At 40.6% G+C, this 18,106-nt stretch overlaps 1 protein-coding gene across 2 annotated transcripts in view; it reads right to left on the bottom strand.

The window, feature by feature from the left end:
• The window catches only part of LOC103374160 (RAS guanyl-releasing protein 2), a 44,633-nt gene that overhangs the window by 10,578 nt on the left and 15,949 nt on the right, over positions 1-18,106 (bottom strand). The window contains exons 7-13 of one of the 2 annotated variants that reach the window (XM_008304197.1): positions 17,278-17,451; positions 11,110-11,226; positions 10,407-10,688; positions 5,920-5,994; positions 5,418-5,540; positions 4,360-4,475; positions 4,125-4,266 (exon numbers count right to left, since the gene is read on the bottom strand). In XM_008304197.1, coding sequence (XP_008302419.1) covers positions 4,125-4,266; positions 4,360-4,475; positions 5,418-5,540; positions 5,920-5,994; positions 10,407-10,688; positions 11,110-11,226; positions 17,278-17,451 — 1,029 coding nt within the window. The remainder of the gene's footprint in view (positions 1-4,124; positions 4,267-4,359; positions 4,476-5,417; positions 5,541-5,919; positions 5,995-10,406; positions 10,689-11,109; positions 11,227-17,277; positions 17,452-18,106) is intronic. The other variant, XM_008304199.1, reaches the window with a different exon arrangement.

The raw sequence follows: 18,106 nt of genomic DNA, 5'->3' as shown, positions 1-18,106 counted from the left end.
TGGAGCTTTCCTAAAAATCTATCTGCTGAACTGTGCATTCTGGTCCTGCTGAATTGTCTGACACAACAAAAGTGCAGGAAGGCGAATGATGCTTTCACACAATGAGAAAAGTTTCCACTGAATTCACAATACTTTCCAACACTATCTGTCCCTACTTCTATCTCTCTCTGTTCATTGTGGCATTTTTGATGGATCATATTTTTTCTATCAGAAGTTATTCATCTTGTACTTTTTCATGCTGTTTTGGAATTGAAAAAAAATCCTGCATCTGAGAACAATTATTTCTCCTGCATGAATTAAATGCCTTCGACTTGTTCCAGACTTTTTTTTTTCCTATTCAGCAATGTTAAAAAAACAGTTAAAACTCCTGCATGTAAAATCCAACTTAAGTACTACTGAGGTATATAAAACTGAAGCAGCATGTTGCTGTTGTAGCTGCTGCAAGTTTAAATTATTCACTTTATATTCAATAATACAATCTGAACCACAAATCTGCTTTCAATTTTTGTTTCCTAATGTTTGATTTTTAGGACAATTTTGGATCATTTTAACATTTATTGAAACCGTGTGAGATGTTCAGGGATTTTTAAAAAAAACAAAATTGCTCATTGGTTTAGTTGTTTACCGACTCTGAAATGTGACCTCAGCTGCACTTTGTAAAATGCCAGAAGCGCAAAATGTTGAAAAGTGTTGCTTTAATCTTGAACAAAATGTAGTGAAATAGAAAGCACATTATTCCCCTCTGAAAAGGTGGTGGATTGGACGTCTAAAGTAGCAAAATGGAAATACTCAAGTACAGAGCAAGTATTTTAAAATTATACTTAAGTACAATACTTGAATAAATGGACTGGTCGCACATGAGTTTAATGCATGGTCATTTATCTGTCTACTGGTGTAATGAATTTAGAATTAGGGTTTATTTATCCACCTCTCTGTTAAATATGAAACTACAGCCAGCACTTGATTAGCTTTGCTTAGCATACAGACTGGAAAAAAAAAGTTGAGAATGATTCTGAGTAAAGGTCAATTAAATTAGCCTCCCAATACCTCACTAATAATCACATTACCACATCTTGTCAGGTCTCCAGGAAGTCACGCCACCGTGCCAAGAAATAGCCCATAACCCCAGGTAAACCACAAGTTGTACATTTTGATTTATGTGCAAGAAGTTTTTTGTTTTACCTTTAAACAGAGCAAGGCTAGTTGATTTCCCAGCAGTCTTTGTAGCTAAGCATCTACCTCCTGGCTGTGGCTAACTTGAAAAAAAATATTTTGTGGCCTGTGAAATCTGAAGACTCCTCTGTGCTTCAAACCTGTTTTTCACACTGCATGCATGACACAAACAGGACCGAACAGATCCAGCGTGTAAAGTGAGCGTGCACGTTGCTGACATATCTTAGCAAATAAACATCATCTGTAGGAATTTATCAGCCTGATGAACTGCGCTAAGTTGTGGCTGTGATATTGTGTGCAGCCTCATGTGGAGGAAAAGTGCAGAAGAACAGACAATTCTATCGTGATTAGCTGAAGTTAAACAAGTTAGCTTATCTCTATCTGAACAGTACACTTTAAAACTCTTTCTCTAAACTCTCTGAAAAAATCACATAGGAATTAAGTCAAATGAACTAATTTTTTCTAGTTTACTCAATTTAAATGTAGAATTTCTGTTAATTTCTAGTTAATTAAACTTAAAATATCCATGTTTTTACTTCACAAAACACTTTAAAATGTAAAAACATGAGTTATAACTGACAACTTAACGCATGCTTACCTAAAATGACGAGTTGAATTAATGAACAACAGAGAATTCACTAAACTCATGAAATGTTTAAGAAACAAAGCTAGCATAAAACTACAGACGATGCATTGTTTTAGATTCAAGACTCCCTAGAAACTCTCGTTTCTTTGTCGTATTTCGAGAACACAAACATAACTTGCTGTGTGTCTGTTGTACCTGTTAAATTAAGTTATGGTTGTTTCTTTTTACATTAATCAAGACAGTTGTAATCATGACTATAGCTAGTTGACTCAACTTAATATTTCAGTTATCTTGTTTTCTCAAGTTCAGTTATTTAACTCAGCTAGTTTTGAAATTTCACAACTCAGAAGACGATTTTGAATAATTAATTCATCTAAGTGCCATTATCTCCCATTTTTAAGGCAACGTTTAAACTTATGTTTCTAAGCTCAACGATTTACACAGTGTAGAAATCTATTGGTAAGTGTGATCACCCCACAGAATGACAAAATGTGTCTGGTTTTGTTGCTATAATATGGCACACGCTGCCTCGACAGACAGCCTGGAATGAATCTGTGACTTTAAAAAGCTATTTCCCCCCAGTGAGACAATGTTCAAATACTATAATTGACTGCTTTCCAGCGGAGTTGAGTCTTTGTCACACTGCGTGAACACTCCAGAGGTAGAAGACGAAATATGTGTCGGCTGATTCTGTGCTGCTCATTTTGATTCTATGAAGTTAAATCGTCAAGAGCCCCCAAACACTTTCAAATCGCTCCCTGCAATCTCTCTCACAAACGTGCTCCGAGGATCCAGCTAAACGCTCGCCGCATCCTCCGAGATGCAACAATGTGATGTGTCCTCGCTTTGTGCGTTTAGCAAAAACTCATCTGTGAGCTATTAATTAAGATGTAAGGCTAACGGAGGCCGCGGGCGAAACAGCGCAAGATTATGAAGATCCATGTGAGACACAGGAGGTGAGTGAACTCCACAGTGTTTACAGAAGGCTGGGCTCAGCTTGTACAGCATGTTTGAGACAAGCTGAAAAATGGGCTGCGGGAAAAATATTGTTTTTGCACAGGAGCCAAGAGGAAAGAACAAAGCAGGCAGATGAGGAAGTTGCTGGTGTATCTACCTCTGCCACACACACACATACAGACATATTCAAAGGAAGAAGCATGCTGCCAGAGTCCTTATCTCTCCCTGCTCTCCTCTCTGAGTTTCCCTTCGTGAGTTTCCCCTGGAGAATATGTGTGCGTTGAGTGTTAATGAAAGTCTACACGCATTATCTTTGCCGTGCTCCTCTTTCCAGCCTTTTGTAGCTCATATGCAACACAAAAATGAAGGAGATGTCATCTCAGCAACTCCAGTTACATATGAAAGTCATGTTCCTGTTCTCATTAGCTCAGTGCTGACTCACTGTCTGTGTCTTAATAGCAGCGAACTCCTTGGGGGACTTTGGGGAATGTTCAGGGCCAAAGGACACACACACACACACACACACACACACACACACACACACACACAAATGCAACAGCTACACGGACGAGGCTTAGCATCTACCTCAATTATCTTCCTCCTATATTTCCCAGAATGCAGCTTCAGCAGCATGTGGCTGTAGCTTACAGTAATTGGCATTGCCATGACCTGACACGGAGAACCTCTAAGAGATGCGCTGCCACACGCTGCCGGTGACAAATAATGAAGTGCAAATGGTGTGTGCAGCTCCATGGCGGTGGAACGAGCACCGCTGACCTTTGACCTTCTGAGACAATACGTGGCATTTGCTATTGATTGAGGCAATGAAAAAATCTATACACTCTAAAACATAAACGCAAATAAAAGAGGGATCGATGCTTCTTTAAGGCCTTCACTGTCAGTGTTTCAGATAATCTTTAAAACAATTTCAGGTGAAGGGTTGTATCTAATTTTACAACTGACTGAGGTCACGTGTGGCTTCATACTCGAGCCAAAAAAAAGTGATTATTGTTGACATGTTGGTGTTTAGGGGCTGCAGGGTGGCGCAGTTGGTAGCACTGTTGCCTCGCAGCAAGAAGGTTGCCGGTTCGCGTTCCGGAATCTTTCTGCGTGGAGTTTGCATGTTCTCCCCGTGCAGCGTGGGTTCTCTCCGGGTTCTCCGGCTTCCTCCCACACAGTCCAAAAACATGTTGAGGTTAATTGGTGATTCTAAATTGTTTGTAGGTGTGAATGTGAGTGTGCTTGGTTGTCTTTCTCTAAGTGTAGCCCTGTGATAGACTGGTGACCTGTCCAGGGTGTCCCCTGCCTTCGCCCTAAGTCGGCTGGGATAGACTCCAGCCCCTTATGACCCTAATGAGGATTAAGCAGTGTATAGATAATGGATGGATGGATGTTGGTGTTTACTCACAAAGCCGGCGCAGTGCTCGCAGAATGTGGGCTTGACGTAGGTGGTCTCAGTGAAAGTGTGGATGAAGCCCATCTTGCAGTTCAGCAGGGAGCTGGCCTTCATAAAGTAGTCTATCATTTCTTCTCTGCTGATCTGCCCGTCTCTGCGAGAGGAAGCAAAGTGAGGTGAGCTCCGCACAACACAGATTGGACGTTGGGTCGTATGGACTTGCATGAATAAATGTGCAGATGCTCACTGATTCTTGTCCAGTTCTCCAAACTTGCTGAGGTAAGGGAAGTTGTTCCTGATTGCTTCGAATTCATCCCTGGAGATGTGGCCGTCGCCATCTGCGTCGAAGTTCTTAAAGACTGACTGTAAGCAAGAAAGTTCTCAAATAGTCAGGCTCGGGGGGAAATTTTACTCATGCAAGCAAAAAGATTACACAATTTGCAATAACAATTTAATTGATACATCTGAAAATAATATCTCCTAAATTAGTCAGTCCTAATGAAGTTGATGTATCATTGAGTAATTTAACAAGTGATTTTTTTATACTTTTATACTGTGTAACTTTTGCTGATCAAATGAATCAGCTGCAGTAATAGCTGCAAAACACTGACACCATTCAGCTGTGTTTGTATCTGCTGATTTCTGACAGCAAGACCTGAAACGGCAGTGCGAAAATCTTTTTTTAAATGCGTCTGCAACGTGCCAAACTAGCAGTACAAGTCAGGAAACTGACTCTGTCATGTCAGTAACACATATCAATCTAAAGTTTGCTAAAATTAGCCACCTTTAGCTGCTAGTTGCACCAGAATGTAAGGCTGTAACAGCAAACTCTCCACCTCAAGTGTGCTGGACTTACATGATTTTTTTTTTGCTTATCAAGTGAATGTTTTGTTATATGATATATATTATTTCTCATGTTCTTTTTTTAAAAGTAACATAGTCTTGCAGGAAGGTCAATAATGCTTGAATTGCTCTTCATTATTTAATTAGTTTTCCTTACATCTGCAGCCATTGAAATCTTCCCATTGCTTTTAAAAGGATTTAAGCAGCAGTGAAACATTCTAAGCCACAAGGAAACATATAATCCTTCAGTTTTAGGAGGGGAAAAAAAGAAAACATGAAAAATCACCGAAGTGGAGTTAACATGTTTTTCAATTGACCTTCCCAGCTCGGATAATTATAGTGAAAGATCACGACGAGTCTCAGCTGTTCCTTCAGCGCTGGAAAGGACAGCAACAGATAATCACTCATCCTTATCCTCCCAGACCCTGAGGGAGGGCAACGCGAAGGAGCTGTGATACTCACCTCCACCATCTTCTCGATGTGTTTCTTGATGATGGTCGGGTCGGCGTTGGGCTTCACCGACACGGCCCACTCATCGATCATAGTGGGCTTGGGGTCAGGTGCGGGGGCAGGGCTGGAGTTCTGCTACAGCCAATGAGAAAGCAAAGACCGTGAAATCAATATTAAGCCGGTGAAGTCTTACACATAAAGAATTTGTTTTTAAAAATTGCGTCATTGGATCATAATGTCACAAAAGCAAAAGATTTCAGATATGCCCTTTGGGGCAGTTTAAAAATAATCTATAGAATCTAATAGAATACAGCCAATCTGTTATTAGATATTACAAACAATGCATCATGGGGGCATTGAATCTCCTGCAGCTTCATATTGCAGAATGCAAAATCAGAGCCATCCATCATATCAAGATTAGACAAGAATGATGTATGTTGCTGCCAAATATGAGATGTTATAGGAAAAGGCCAGTATGGGACAAACAGGATATGAAGATGGCTGTGACGCTTACAGCTGGTTTACGAGGCTCCCTCTGTAGAGACATCTGGTAGATCTCCTCCTCCGTGTGGTACTGGTCCAGAGATACCTGCACAGAAAACCAGCGTGGATGAGGCCTGTTGAAAACCTGCAGTCGCTGCAAGTCATCGAGATAAATTAGATATTCACCATTTAATCAATTTGTCTTTAAATGTGTGTATCTCAAAGGATGGCGTTTTTATTGTTACTGACTCTCTTTGGTGAAAATAACATGTCCATGTGGTGTTTTTTGTTGTTTTTTTTTAATGCTGGAAGATGTACCATAAACTTGGTTGAGGATTTTCACCTTCAATCTGGAACTAATCCTGTCTTTTTGCAGGGTGGTGCTTTCTGTATGATCATTCCTCCTCAAAGATCAAGTCATGAATAGCAGAATTACTCCAATGTCCTGAACTTTCCATTGTGTTGTATAGAGTTCTTTTACAGAGTTTGTGGGTGAGCTGGTGTGCTCGAGCTGCAGCAAGCGGGAGGAGATAAGTGGGACAGCATAGAGGTGAAACCATTTTAAGGCCGGAAGGGATTATTTTAATGAAAAAAAAACCAACTGTGATGAGTGTTTTGGGGTTTAATCGATGACTAGAGAGGGATTTTAAACATCGAGTGAACACCGTTTCAACTTCAATCTATGTAGAGGGCAAAAACTAACTGCATGCTTTGTTTTTCTTTTTTAATAGTATTAATTTGCTGATTAATAAGCATTATGTTGGGGAAGTTGTCTGTCCAGATACACACCAGCTGCTGCTACACTCAGAAGTCTTTAAACTATCCCTCTGAAAACAGATCTATAGGCCACTTATTGCCTGTATTTATACTGTAAAAAGTTGGATTTAATGACTGTTTCCTGTGTAATATAACACTGCATCCTTGAACAGAGGCCAAGGTTGCGATCTCTCAGTCATCACTTGACACTTACTGCTGGTCACATGGTGTCATATGAACCAGCTCCATAACTGTTAGATGTAGTTAAAGGCTCAGGGAGTCAACAACAGTCCCAGAATCACTCAGTTTGTATGGTGTTTTCAAAGTTTAAGAATTAATACATGTATTTTAACCCCCGCATTAATCTCAAACCTCAAAATAAATACATTCTTGCACAGATTAAAGCTCATGGTACCATTTTAGGATTGTAGTCCAACTGTAAATGCTGCCGAAATAGACCCAATGTGACTAAATAAGGCTGCTGGCAACTATTCATTTGTCTGCACAGTTTGCTCACCCACATCAGAGTATTATTCTTTTTTTTTTTTGTCAGTGTCATTTTTCAGGAGTGAGCGCCACAAATGAAAATCTGTTCAGCTGAGTTGTAACAAAACGACGGAACAAATCAAGACACATATTTCAAAATCTGGCCAAATGAAACCAAAACCAGCCATTTATCCATCAGCTGTACCTGCTTCATTCGGTAAAGAGTCGGGGAGGGAGGGGGCTGGAGCCAATTCCAGCTGCACCACTGAACCACCAAGCCAAACTAATTGCATGGGAAACTACCACTATTTTAAAAGTTTCAGCACCGAGTATCAAAACGGCACTAAAAACTATTGGACAATTAACCATCCTGCACTGCTTAACCCTAAAGGCTTATGGACACCATATGACTCCAAACACAACATCATTATGTTTTACGGTGCGCTGATTGTTGTGAGACATCTCTTACAGCCACTATGGCAACAGGTGAGAGCTCACCGTCTATTTTTTGCACCAGTTAACACATTACAGCCGACTGCCACTCGCGATCATCTGCTGCATCCATTGTTTGGCCTCAAATAGTTTTCCTCCGAGCTATTCTCTTAGCCTAATTGTGTTTCCTGCGTTTTATTGAGTTGAAGTGGTAAATGCGGAAGGACAAAAGGCTTTTCTTCTTGTTTAGCCCTGTGATTTAGCGAGGCTCACACTATTTCAAGGCAAAAGGTTGCCTTTAAATTGTCCGCCACATTCAGGGTCATTAAATAGAAGCTTTTCCGTTAGAAACGCTAATGAGTATGAATTAAAGAGCAGCAAAATTACAAGGTAAACCGGTGTGGTTTACTTGTTTTAGCTCTCCGCACAGGCCTACCTTTCCCTTTTCCATTATTTTGAAGGATTTATTGACTTTCTTTCCCTCTAATCGCCGCCAGCCAAGCAGGATTTAAGCTAGATCAGCATCAATAATCACGAGCATAAGATAATTGGGTATTGACTCCGTCTAGCGAACTTTCCCGGTGCTTCTCAGCTACGAAACCTGTCAAGGAGTTTTCTTTCTTTTCCACAAAAAAAAAAAAAAGGGAAACCAGGTGCAATCTAACACCAACACCTGCAGCAAGACTGAGTAATTGATCTCTTGGGATTGTTTAAACTGGGAAAGCTCTCCTTCTCAAATTCAGCAAACTCTTATCTGCATCTGCCAAAAATACTGACGCGTACACACATGGGGGTTGTGTGATGGTTGCGTTAAATACCACTTTTCAAGCCTGCATGAAAGTATAAAGTGTTTTGTTTGGGGTTTTTTTATCTTAAGTTTAGGATTTGCTATTGTCTATGCCTTTTATTTAAGATGAGTTGAAGCAAAAACGCTGCTTTTTGCATCCAAATTCCATACAGTCACATTTTGAGTGGAATATTCTCGTATTTCATAACATGTTTGAGCTGATTATTTACTGATGGAGGCTTTCGGTTCTCCCTGTTGGTATTTGGGGATTGACAGGAGGGGAGTGGACGACTGTACAATGTTTTTTTCATTCAAGGAATATATCTTCACATAATTACTGTTCTGATGACCAGTTTCACATTTGCATTTTAATCATAAGAAATGTTAAAATCCATTACACTTTGAAAACTAGGTACTTCACAAGTAAGAGTGATAAGAAAACACAGAAAACTGAACTATTAGTCAGGTAATGTGATCTCGTAGGTAAAAGGCTTTTTCCTGCAGAGCTCTGTTTCTACCGAGATCAGGCGATTTCAAAGCCAGAGCTCCCTGACAGGCAAAGCTCTTTGGTCTTTAATCACAATGAAGGTTTCAGTGCAGGTGAACAATTTAAAGTTCAGGGGAAGAGATGTCGAAACAGGGGTTATGACTCTTTACCCTGGAAGGCATCACACCACATTAATGAAGCAATGGCTACTAGATAACAGCGTTAGAATATTGAAACCAAAAACATAAAAGCAGTCTTTAATCCTCTCTGTATCCCTGAATGTTGCTGCTCATCCATTGTACGCTAGCTTTTCTTTCATTTAAAGGGGCACCTAATCCAATATGGGACGTTCATTTCATTTGAAGTATAAACCTGAGGAAACTGTTGCCTAATTTCTACCATGGATAGCTCGGGAGGGTGATTTATTTTGCAATACATACATAAAATAATAAAATATCATACATCAACTGTGCCGATGTTTGTGTCCAATATCCACACCACTCATTGGCGTTTTAGGATCCCTATAATTGGAAACACTGCTGGCCTCAATTTAGTTTAAAATTATACAGCCACAAGCAATTCCTGATGGAGTTTCTACGTGTCCTTCCCTGATTTTTCATCCCGTGACACTATTTTAGAAGAAAAAAAACATTGCTGTCCATTTAATTCTGCATTCTATCTTGCCGCTACTACCTACATGTACAAAATGCAAACTATGATCTTCTTCAGAACTTGCCATTTTCAGTATGTATTGTTGTTTCAAGGGTGATTTTAAGGGGAGCAGAAAACCATGTGGAAATGCATGGCAGAAATGGTAGGCTTATACCCAAATGTCTAGATCCAGTGAGTCAGACTATAGTGTGGATGTAGCCTTAGGAGACAGGGAACATAAAGTCACCACAGAGTTGCATTATGGGATATACAGGATATATATAGAAGTGTTTTTGGAGCTTGCACATTTGACTCATATGCTGTTTATTGGTAAAATAGACTGAAATAAGCATTTGTTTTTCTTGCATCTTGCTTATCATTTTCACTATAATCAGTGCTTTTATTATTCATTTAGAAACCATTTAAAGCCGTCATATGCTGTATTATTTTTTTCTCAAAGGCGACATACAGGCTGTTTTGACCACTCTGGACCATATTTCTTTAACAAGTTTTGGGCTTCAAGGTTCATGTTTTAAATGCTTTGGTTAAATATCATCTCTGGCCTTTTTCTGTATGCAGATTTTGTGCCACCTGCCTCCAACAGTCTGTCTGACCGTGAGCCAGTCAAATCAGAACAAAGTCTGTGTATCAAACAGGCTGCTTGTTGCACTGGCTGGACACAAAGTGTTCGTCCTTCTCGGAATTTTCCCGCCTACTTCATTTCCATCTGGTAATCAACTAATGCTCTCAAATTCTGTTGCACTTCACGATGAAAAACAAACTCACAGCTTCTGATTCGGGACCTAATTTTTTGCTTTCGGAGTCGGTACAATCTGTTGCAGGTAGATTAATTTGAGCCAAACATTTCTCCTGGACTCTGCACACACACACACACTTTCCGTCCAGTCTTCACACTCACGGTAAGCAAGTTGAGCAGATCCGTGTTGGCATCGACGTTAGGCGGTGTGGTCTGGATGAGCGCCAGCTCTTGAAGGATGGCATACAGCTGCTGGGTCTTGGCCAGGTTGACCCGTGTCTTCTCTTTGTCAGCCCAGTCTGGCAGTGCCACATGCACAGCTATCAGGTCTTTCAGGTGAACGCCAAGAATGGGGAAACGGAAGCCCGAGCACTCCGAGAAGCGCTTGCGGTATTGGCTGTAGTTCCCACATGAGGTCACCAGTTCAATCAAGTTGTTGAAAACCTGTAGTTGAGCGAATGCAGGAGGATGAAATTAATTTGAGGGGAAAGGACAAATACGAGACTTGGCAGGAAAGAGGAAGCCTGTCTCAGGAGAGATTTGTGTAGAAGAATCAAAAACATTCTGTAAAACTTTCTGCACCAGATGGACTTACATAACTAAAGAGAGCCTGTAACTCCCCCAACTGTTGCGTTTAACTTTCCGGTCATGTGGCCCAAACTCATAGCTCTAAAAAGACGCTGTGTAGGAGTAATGGGCACAGATAACAAGCTTGGAAGCTCTCACAGGGGAGATGTGGATTATTGAATCAAGACTCAATATCTCTTGTTAGTTAAGTGCATCAACATGCAGTGTATGTCGTCTGGTAGTATCTGGCTGTGGGTGCCAGAAATAGATATGATGTCGATGGTAGCAGCTACTGCACCTTGTTGGTCTCTGCACTGATGTGGGTCTCCGTGTCTTTGAGACGAGAGATGGAGCTGTTGCTGAGGCCGCCCACCACCGCCATCAGTGTGTTGAAGTTCTGCAACTGCAGTAGCTTCTGTCGAGGGAGAAAGTAAAAATATTAAGAGTGAGGGTGAAAGAGGAGGTAGTTTTTGAATGTGTTAGCCAAAAACAAACTGCCCAAAAAAAGCTTCTGGGGAGAGAGAAAGAGGGAAGGTGGTGAAGGTTAAAAAAGATTTACCAGCAGTCAGAAAAATGCAGCAGTGAAAAATAAATGCCTCAGAGGGTAAAGCCAGGGACTTTAAGAGTAGATCTGGAAAGTCTGCAGTGTTCAGCAGCCTAGATGCACATCCACACATGAGCCTAATGTGAATATAGCCAGATTTTACTGAATGTTCTAACCTGTCTGTGTCAAAGTTGGCCTAACTCTTTGTGAATGGCACTCTGCAGGGCTCCACGCTGCCCTTCAGCCTGCTGGCATCTCACTGAAAATCAATGGGGTCGCAGCTGCGTGGGAGGGCTGCCAGGGGGGATCATTTGATTCAGCTCAAACACCCTTTGGAATCAATTTGCAAAGCAGCGAGAAAGGCAGCCCATCATTTGCAGAGTATAGGTTTCAGCTACAACGCACCACGCATGTGACCATCAGGGAGGTCTGGGAAGAGTTTCATTGTCAACATGCCAAGCCTAATGGCCATAGAAAAAAAAAATGCTGTGTATGCTGGCGCTGGGGGACGGGGGTTCATCCTCTTGTCAACTAATTGTTATCACAAAATTGATTGGGGGATGCGGTATGTTTTTCAAAGCCAGAGGGCACATTCACAGAGAACATAATGTGAAATGAATTGGAACTGAGCTCTGTAATGTGTAAGAAAACAGACATTTTTGCATTTTAAATTCGAACGCAAGTCTGCAGTCAAGACAAAAAAAAAAATAATGAACACGGGTCATTTGTAACGTGCTCCCAATAGGAAGCTGAAATGGGACACAACCAGCACACCCTGAGGGAAGCTTTAGGAAATGTCAAGTACATTAAGACTACCTTCTGTGCTGCCTCTAAAGACATTTGAAACCAGCTTGAACATAATTTTTGTCCCCGCATGTGCTTGCGCTCAGCTACATTTCTGAATATTAAACTTTGAGGCATTTTAAATTGGCACAGAATTAATGAGGGAATGTTTCAGCAGGGATGATCTTTCTCAAATGTGTTTGCCCAAATGCTCGCCCAGTCTGTATGAATGGCAATGTCCAAAATAACTTCTGGACATTTCATGAGTGGGAAACATTGATTGTTATTATGAAACAGTGCACAGATGCAAGCAAGATCTCCAGGCCAAAAACACAAATGGGCTTGACCAGAAAATCTGTGAAATTTTATAGAAAATTGGCCACTGGTGTAAAACAGATGCAGCCAATCGCAGCTGAGTGCAACTTAGAGAGGCTGAATGCATTAGTTACTCATACGTTACAAGATAACCCAAAGAATACTGAATAAGCACATGGATTCAGGGTGAGTTTCAGTAACAACCAGTTAACTTTTCTCATTCATTTTCAAAGCAGAAACAGGTAAAAGGGGAGGAAAACAGACAAAGATCTCTAAGGGAGAGAGAAAAATATTCTGTGGTCATAATTTATTCTTTTCTTAGATTTTTGGCCCGTGGGCTTCCATATTCATGCCTCAGCAGCAGCTCTGAGCCCAGTAATTATGGGTCAGTTCAGGTCATTGAATTGAAATGATTTAATGATAAATGCAGGTCACATATTATGTAATGCTATGGATGTGTTAAGTTTTGTCGATGCGGACAAATGCAGATTGGCAAACTGGATCCTGGATCGATGTATGACCCTATTAGTAAAATGATTTCTTTTTCATGTTTTATTTTGTCACGGCACATTTTTTGCAGATCATATGAACAGGCTTCTGTACACAATTGTTGATCCTTCAAAATTACCCAGTTAAAAATTTTTAAAAAATACCACTCGCTAAAAGGTTTAATTTTAGTTAACCATTTTACTTATTAAATCACTTTAGTCCATTTATCAAGGTACACAGGGAATCATTTTATTGTTAAAAAATAATAATAAATAAAGATTTGCACAAATAAATAACAATAAATAAAACCCTGAAGCCAATAGAGGCCGTGGTTAAGGTTCTGAGTGGCTAAACTTAGATTTTGAAGCCCATATTAAGCACATTTAAAAGTCCATGATTGTATTTTTGGTGTCTATTAGAATATGTTTACATGCTTTAACGTACAAAAAACACAGAATTCTTCTTCCAGGCTTACAGCATCTAGCCTTAATGGCTCAATCTTTATTTGAGGGCATGCCAAACAAGCCACGAGGCAGGAATTATGCAAATGTGTCACATGGTGATGTAATAAGTAACAGAGGAAAAGCCTGGACTTCAAATGAGCCATTCCAGGCAGGTAAGGAGCAGTGTTTTCTGTGGGAGAGCGTAACTCCTTTTGGAAGTTTGGCTATGTAAGTTTGTAGACTTTTACACACAGAACAAAGCTTAAACACACTGAAAGAATGTGGAAACACTCAAAGATGCTTTAATAAAAATGGCAGCACAGATTTGGTGAGCTCACTATTCGTTTCTTCGCTCTCCTTAATACAACCGTGGAAAAATCTTTGCCGAAGCAGGTTGGCTGTGCGGCACAGGTTACCATGGTTATCTACTCTCGCTAAAAGTGGGTCCATGACGCAGGAAAAGCTAAGTTAAGCCCTAATGGAGCGTGCTATCAGACAGACCCCACTGGATCACTGAAATTACTGATTGGAATCTTCCTCGGTTGTATTACAAACTGTATTTTGGTGCAGCAGTTGAGGGGGGAAAACAGGAAAACGAAAGAGGAACATACATGAAAGATGGTTTGTGATTTTGGAGAAGCATGTGTCAGAATGTTAAAGTGAAACTGTGTTGCCATAGCTTTGCACCTGCTGAAAAATAGCAGTCTGCCAAATGAGCAAGTCAGCACCAATTGGAAGTTCATTGTAACTCAGAATGTCGCTTTTTTTTTTTTTTTTTTAGATATTCTACTGAAAATCAAACTATCAGACAAACTGAAACTCTGCTCACGGCATCTGGGCATTATCAAATGTGTTACAACTGATCCCGAGGGGAACATGTATATCAAATTACCTAACAATCCATTAAACAGTTGGACAGATATTTCACTCAAACCCACAAAGGTCATTGTGCCGTCACCAAAACAAATGTCACCACAGCAAATTATAATTCGTCCAACAATCAATATCAGCATCTGTCCTCCCGTCTGCGGTGTCAGAGCTTTGCAAAACACTGGAACGAGTCCAAGTGTTGAGTATCAATGAACAGTCGTGTTTTTGAAACACTTAGGACAAGAGCCCTGGTGAGGTGTTAGAGCGCCGGCGTCCTCCGATAGAGCGAGGTGAGGAAACCTGCCGAGACCCTGCTAGATAAATAATGAGCGACTGGCGTCTGCTCTGCGGATAAAGATGAAATGAATGGAGAACGGGAGCAGACCAAGACGTCTCGTAATGATGAAAACAATCTCAAAGTAATGAGGGTGCATTCGCAGAGCACTGCAGGCTGTTAAGATGAAAATTTTTTCTCCCGCACTTTCTACGGTTGACTGAAGCTTCCTCGCACAGTGGAGATGAGTGAATTGTCGCATAGAGGGAAATCTCAGCCCATCTGGCAGACCAAAGCAAATGATAACATCAAGCTGAAATGATATCAATTACAGGGAAGCTCAGGACGCCATTTAGAGGGATGTTTGTGTCGTGAGAGAATGGCGGTCTCCGCACATATGGTCACAGAGCCATATGAGGCAGGCAGCTAGCTGGCAGGTTTAGGAGTTTGTGGAAGAGACAAGATTAAGTTAAGATTAGGATTAGAGTCATCTTGACCGTTAGATGACCATAGATGATTACAGTCAAAGTGTAGGCTGTGGAAATACTGGACCATCTACCTTCAATTTAGGCTGACTGTGTGCTGCATCAGGCGTTATTATAGATACATGGTGGGAAATCTTTGCAGTGGCATCAGGCCAATGTGCAAAAAGAAAGCAGTCAATACAGGATGAATCTTAGTCAGGGCGAGAAACAATGCATATTTTCATTATTGATTCATTTGCTGATTCAATTAATGACTGTGAAAGTAAAAACTAATACATTCTTCCTCCCACGCTAGACAACAATGAACCTCGTAAACTTCACCTTCCCAGAGCTGCTACCGTGGCTGTAGCCTCGTTCCACCATCTGCGCTGTTTCTAGATGACTGACAACTTCTGTCGATGCTTACATTCTTCAGTTTCACTGCAAGTTTCAGTTCCCTCAGCTTACTTTTACTTCAGTGCAACCTAAACTCTCCTGCTTTCTGTGCTCACTTACACTGTATTTTAAGTTGTTCTTACTGACATAGTGTTATGTTTCTGTTTTCATACAATGGAGAGAGTATGAAATAGTGACTGAAACACATCGAATTAAGATTATACGTTAACCAGAAGTCATTTCCAAGCTGCTGCTCTGCACTGTGAGAACACAGATCTCATAACTGCAACGTTTTCTGTCAGTCATCATCCGCATAAGTCACAGACAACTTATGCGCTGTGAATTCTGTGATTGGTCGACATAAAATGACCACTTAGACAACACAAGTCAGAAGTGTGTGCTGTTTTGCTCCACACTGTTAATCACAGAGATAGTTTTCTTCCTGAAGGCGGTGTGGTCAGCATCAGCTCGGCTGCAGTTAAAGCTACTGAAACAATCTGTACCTTTTACCAATGAACCACCTTCGCAGAAACAAATTCTGGGGACATGTGAGACTCTAATTAATTTGTTGAAAAGGGGCACAATAGAGGACCTTTGATGTGAGCAGCTCGCCTCTTTTTTTTTTCTTTTTTTTTGTCCTTGCACATTCTTTGTACTACTTGATAGCAGCCTTGTGTTTTTGCAAGATGGTGTCCTTGTGTATTCTGTAACCACTTACTGGTTACTGGGTTTCTTTGTGTACTCTGTAATTGCTTGGTAGTGGTTACTCTTTGTCTTTGTAGCCAGTTAAAAGTAGAGCCTTGTGATTTTTTGTTGTACTGAAGCTCTCGTTCCACTGCCTGGAAGCTGCCGGGCTCAGCTGATTTCACACACCTGCTCACACTTCTTAGTTCGCTGCACTAGTTTGTGTTGGGAGTTTAGTTGTTTTCATTCACAGTTTATTTAGCAAGTCAGAGCACTGTTAGTCTTTTTTTTATTTATTTGTTTCACTTATTCAACCACATCCACAGGTCCTGATTTTCTTTGCGGTTTTGCATCGTTTGCTAATTACATTACTAAGACCTAAAAAAAAAAAAAAAAATCTGGTTTCATGCTGGTTCCCTGTACTGTTTCCAGTTCCCAATTTGTAGGATGCACTGCTGAACTCTTTCCAGCCCAACTAGAGGTGGACTTAAGCCAGCTGCATATGGGATTGGTGAAGCAATTTGTTGTTCTTTTTATGTGCAAAGCGAAATAAACTTGTGAGTCATGTGATGAAAACTTAAGAGGTATGTGACGCAGAGTTAGGCTGAAAAGGGGAAAAAAATAGAGAAAAACATAGACCTCTCACATTTTACAGCCTTCACTGTCAAAGTCATGCTTTGGACCAACTTAACTATGACACATTTTGGTGGGTGACTGTGTTGAACTGTTCCAAATGAAATCAAATTTTACTTCTTTACACACCCTTGAGCCCCAAAAAAACCCTTTGGATAATGATAAAACTGCATCATCATCCAGCTAAACAATCCTGTTTTTTCCAAGAGATGCAAGGTTTTCCCTGGACGGCAGTATTATCTTAAAGAGCTCTCGGTAGGCATCTTAACATGCTAATACCGCCAAAGCCTTTTTAAATTAAATTTTTCCTTTCTCTCGCAATTTGTGCCACCTAATGGGAAATCATGGCATCTAAAGTGTGTGTGTAGAAGACATCTAAGCTCCACAGTGACTTATCCACTTCCCTCGATATCTCTTGGTTTTCATTGTCATTTCTAATTCACCTCTCTTTGTAATTTCTCTTCTTTCTCTCTGGTCCCAAGCGATCACCTTCTATTATTCTGCTCGTCTACGCACCCCCGAACCCCTACAACTTTGCCAAACCCAGTCTTAATAGTCCCAGCAGACAGACCTGTGCCACTCTGATGAAATGGGAGATGACAGCGGCTCTCTGCGGGGCGGTGGGCTTGCTGAGCACCATAAGCTGGATCCACTGGGAGACGCTATTAAAGAGTGTGATGAAGCGTTCCAGGATGGGGTTATCCACCGTGCAGCCGTGCATCACAAAACTGTGGTAGTCCTGAAACTAAAAAGGAGAAGTGGAGCATTGAAAAGTCTCATTTACTAAAAATAAAACTACAGCATCTTCACATCAGGTTGTTGTTTTATGAAGTCCAACAATCACATCCTCAGCGGGTTGTTATTCTGGATATGATGCTCAAAAATGTATACTCAACAGCATTTCTTTGGCAGGGTACAGCTAACATTGCATGGCATCCTGGGAAATGTAGGATCCTGATTATTTCAAGCTATCTGGCTTCGATTTTGCTAATTCTATACTTTCAATGTGTTTTTAATCTATGAACCAGCTTTATGGAGGAACATCATTAGATCACCGAAGGCCCCTTTAAAGACATAGTTTAATATTTTGAAGAAGATTCCTGTTTGGTTTCCTACAAATGAGATGATGGAGGCTGCTCTAATGTCTGGAGGCAGCACATGATTAGCTTAGCTTAGCATAAAAGTGTCAAACGTGTGAAAACAGCTGGTTTGTTTCACCCAAAGATAACACCTAGAGTATAAAGCTGACAAATTATTATTATTATTGTTATAATTATCTTACATCCGGCTGAAGAAACACATTTGTTTTTATTTACTTATGCTTCATTTTATCTAGTCTAAATGCCAAAATCTGTCTTTTGCCAATGCTTTTTTATTTCTGTTGTTTCATTTTGAGCCAG

The sequence above is a fragment of the Stegastes partitus genome, unplaced genomic scaffold, assembly GCF_000690725.1.
Source record: "Stegastes partitus isolate 25-593 unplaced genomic scaffold, Stegastes_partitus-1.0.2 Scaffold2161, whole genome shotgun sequence".
In the NCBI taxonomy this organism is placed as follows: Eukaryota; Metazoa; Chordata; class Actinopteri; family Pomacentridae; genus Stegastes; species Stegastes partitus.
This window is presented reverse-complemented; position numbering and strand designations above follow the sequence as displayed.